This window comes from Cebus imitator, unplaced genomic scaffold, assembly GCF_001604975.1.
Source record: "Cebus imitator isolate Cc_AM_T3 unplaced genomic scaffold, Cebus_imitator-1.0 Scaffold118, whole genome shotgun sequence".
NCBI classification, from domain to species: domain Eukaryota; kingdom Metazoa; phylum Chordata; class Mammalia; order Primates; family Cebidae; genus Cebus; species Cebus imitator.
This window is the reverse complement of record NW_016107433.1, coordinates 1175103-1178447: the sequence shown is the minus strand read 5'-3', so window position 1 is coordinate 1178447 and position 3345 is coordinate 1175103. Positions and strand designations below refer to the sequence as shown.

General features: G+C 49.7%; 1 protein-coding gene across 10 annotated transcripts in view; it reads right to left on the bottom strand.

Annotated features, from left to right (window-relative positions):
- The window catches only part of TSNAXIP1 (translin associated factor X interacting protein 1), a 26877-nt gene that overhangs the window by 16759 nt on the left and 6773 nt on the right, over positions 1-3345 (bottom strand). For 7 of the 10 annotated variants that reach the window (XM_017539421.2, XM_017539416.2, XM_017539417.2 and 4 more), the window contains exon 2: positions 2303-2399. The exons of 1 other annotated variant lie outside the window; for it this stretch is intronic. Coding sequence is in view for 6 of the 9 variants with exons in the window: in XM_017539416.2 (XP_017394905.1) it covers positions 2303-2399 (97 nt within the window). In the remaining 3 variants the exon portion in view is untranslated. Of the gene's footprint in view, positions 1-1835; positions 2400-3345 lie in introns of those variants that run through there. 2 more of the 10 variants (XM_037742303.1, XM_037742307.1) reach the window with 1 other exon arrangement.

Sequence of the window (3345 nt, the reverse complement as noted above, 5' to 3'; positions counted from 1 at the left end):
TTAATTTGAGATGGAGTTTCGCTCTGGTTGCCCAGGTTGGAGTTCAATGGTATGAATTCGGCTCACTGCAACCTCCACCTCCCAGGTTCAAGTGATTCTCCTGCCACAGCCTCCCAAATAGCTGGTACTACAGGCATCGACCATCACGCTCAGCTAATTTTTAGTAGGACAGGGTTTCACCATGTTGCCCAGGCTGGTCTTGAACCCCTGACCTCAGGTGATCCACCCACTTTGGCCTCCCAAAGTGCTGAGATTACAGGCCTGAGCCACTGCGCCCGGCCGTTTTTTCAGGCTATTAAAAGACCAGCCCATGTTCTGTCTGCTGTTTCTACCGGGAGAAAACATGGCAACCCTCCTTTGCTTGTAGAGGCGAGTGGAAGCTGGGAGAACCAGCTGCCAGGGCCTCGTCTTGAGGAAGTTATTAAGAGCTGAGGGATCTCCGCCCCAGAGGCTGGGATGCAGTGCTCCCAGGCGTTCCAAGCTCTCTGCTTCCCCCTGTAGGTGAAAACGGGAAGGCAGCCCCGAGGGATGGCAGGGTGGGTGGGGTGGGACAACACTGCCCCCTGGTGGTTGATGTGCGCAAAAAAAGTGGGAATTAAAAAGCCTGGCCCTCAGAGGAGGTGGCAGATGTGGAGGCTGCCAGGGAGCATCAGAGCTCGCCCCTAGTCATCAGGTCTTTCTGCTATTGGTCTCAGCGAAGAATTCATACTGTGCCCCCCTGACTTTCTCCTCCCTGGAGTCACTCCTGCAGGAGTGTTGACTTGGAGTCCCCAGCCCCACAGTGTGGCCCATATGTTTCCAAATTCCCCAGGAGGGTCATGGTCACACAAGGAAAACCAGCATACAGCCCAGGCTGTTCCACTGTGAGCCAGAGTTCTAAGTTTACTCAAATGTGTTTTTTCCCTTATGAGATTTGGACAATGGTCATTTGCTGATTAATGATAATCCTATGATTATATCAACAAGAGCTCAAAAGTACTCAATAAGACAGCATTGGGCTGGGTGCAGTGGCTGACACCTGTAATCCCAGTGCTTTGGGAGAGCAAGGAAGGAGGATAGCTTCAGCCCAGCAGTTCAAGACCAGCCTGGGCAACATAGTTAGCCAGGTGTGGTGGCCCATTCCTGTAGTCCCAGCTACTCAGGAGGCTGAGTGGGAGGATGGCTTGAGTATGAGAGGTCGAGTCTGCAGTGAGCTGTGTTTGGGCCATGGAGTGACAAAGAAAAACCCTGTCTCAAAGAAAAAAAAATAGCTGGCTATGGTGGCATGTGCCTATAGTCCCAGCTACTTGGGAGGGTGAAGTGGGAGGATCACTTGAGCCCAGGCATTTGAGACTGCAGTGAGCCATGATTGCACCACTACACCCTGACGGGCAAAAGCCTGTCTCAAAAAAAAAAAAGATGGCATTCATTTTTTTCCTTTCTTTTGTTTTAAATGCAGGCTGGAGTGCAGTGGTGTGATATCGGCTCACTGCAACCTCTGCCTCCCAGGCAGGTTAAAGGAATTCTCATGCCTCAGCCTCCTGAGTAGCTGGGATTACAGATGCACCACCATGTCTGGCTAATTTTTGTATTTTTAGTAGAGATCGGTTTTGCTATGTTGGCCAAGCTGGTTGAACTCGTGACTTCAGGTGATCTGCCTGCCTTGGCCTCCCCAAGTGCTGGGATTACAGGCATGAGTCACTGTGCCCGGCTTTTTCTAATTTAAATTTCATTTATTGTCTGATAGCTTTGGTACAGCATTCATTTTTATATAAAAACTTTAAAAAAGAGGAATGGAGGAGGGATCCTAAGTGAACATGGTGGAGACACATCTCCTTCCTCCTGCCTTCACACACCTACTCAGCATTTATGAATCTGTCAACAGTTGGCAGCCATTCAGGTACCCTGAGATACTAGGGCCATGAAGACAGAAAGATGCAGTCACAGCCTTAAAGGACCTTGGCAGATCTGGTGTGACCGTCCCAGTAGCTAGGACAGTGCCTAGCATGTTGGCAGAAGGGATGAGAGATGAGGTCCACTGCAGAATGCTGAGCTGCAGGGGAGGGATGTCTGTGGGCAGAGGTGAGTCTCTCTCTGCCTGGCGAGGTCTGGGAAGGCTTTTCAGATGAGGAGCAGGCAGCCAGTGTACACCCTCCTCCCCAAAGCCTGCTGGACCTGGCCTTTGTGAGTTACACTCCCTGACTGGGAAGAAGCCGCTCTGATAGGAAGGTTTCAGGTGGGTGGCATTCTTGGGTTGTTGGAAGGGAGGCAGATAGGGCCTGGGGGCTGACATTTGGGGTTCCAAAACAACACTGTCACTAACCAGTGTCCTTTGTTTCTGAGGAAGCTTGTGTTTCTGGGTGCTTTTGTCTTCTGTGAGAAAGGAGCCATCCATGGTCACTGAAGTCTGTGGCTGTAATCTGCATGGAGAAGGGGAAGCTGGTGATGGGTGACAGAGTCCAGAGTGGGGAGAGAACCCCCATCCTTCCTAGAAACACAAGACATAGCCGTCTCCCCGAGGCAGGATCTGGGTCTTCCCAGTGTTGCCTCTGGATTCCCAGAGAAACTGCCAAGCAAGTCCCTGGCCTTGGGTCCAAACCATTTGCCTACATTCCCAGAAACATTCTTCTCATCACCACAATCTCACCAACTACTGCAGCAGCAGGATATCCTCCCCATGAGCCCAGAGAATGCCATGGGCCTATACTTCCATTCAGTGTTCAGCTGTGGCTGTGATGATGGTTTCATGTACACAACTCTGGCACATCTTGGGACTGTGATGGAAAGGGCAGGTGCTATAGGACAAGAAGCACAAGGTCTGGGGTCCCGGATCTGGGGTGTGAGTTCGGATCCTGCACTTACTGGCTGATAGGGTCTAGGGGCTGACATCTGGGGTTCCAGTAAGTCTAACCTTAAGCAACCTCTCAGCCTGGTTTTGTTACAAAGAAGTGGAGACAACTCAGCTGGGAGCGGTGGCTCACGCCTGTAATCCGAGCACTTTGGAGGCCAAGGAGGTGGATCACCTGAGGTCAGGAGTTCAAGACCAGCCTGACCAACACGGTGAAACCCCATCTTTAAAAAAAAAAGAAGAGGTGGAGACAACTCTTGTTTTGCCTATCTTACAGAGTTGTGAAGTTTTTATTTATTTATTTATTTTAATTAATTAATTAATTAATTTTAGAGACGGGGTTTCACCACGTTGGCCAGGCTGGTCTCGAACTCCTGACCTCAGGTGATCCACCCGTCTCGGCCTGCCAAAGTGTTGGGATTACAGGCATGAGCCACTGCACCTGGCCCTTATTTATTTATTTATTTATTTATTTTTATTTTTTATTTTTTAAAATTTTTTTAAATTTTTATTTTTTT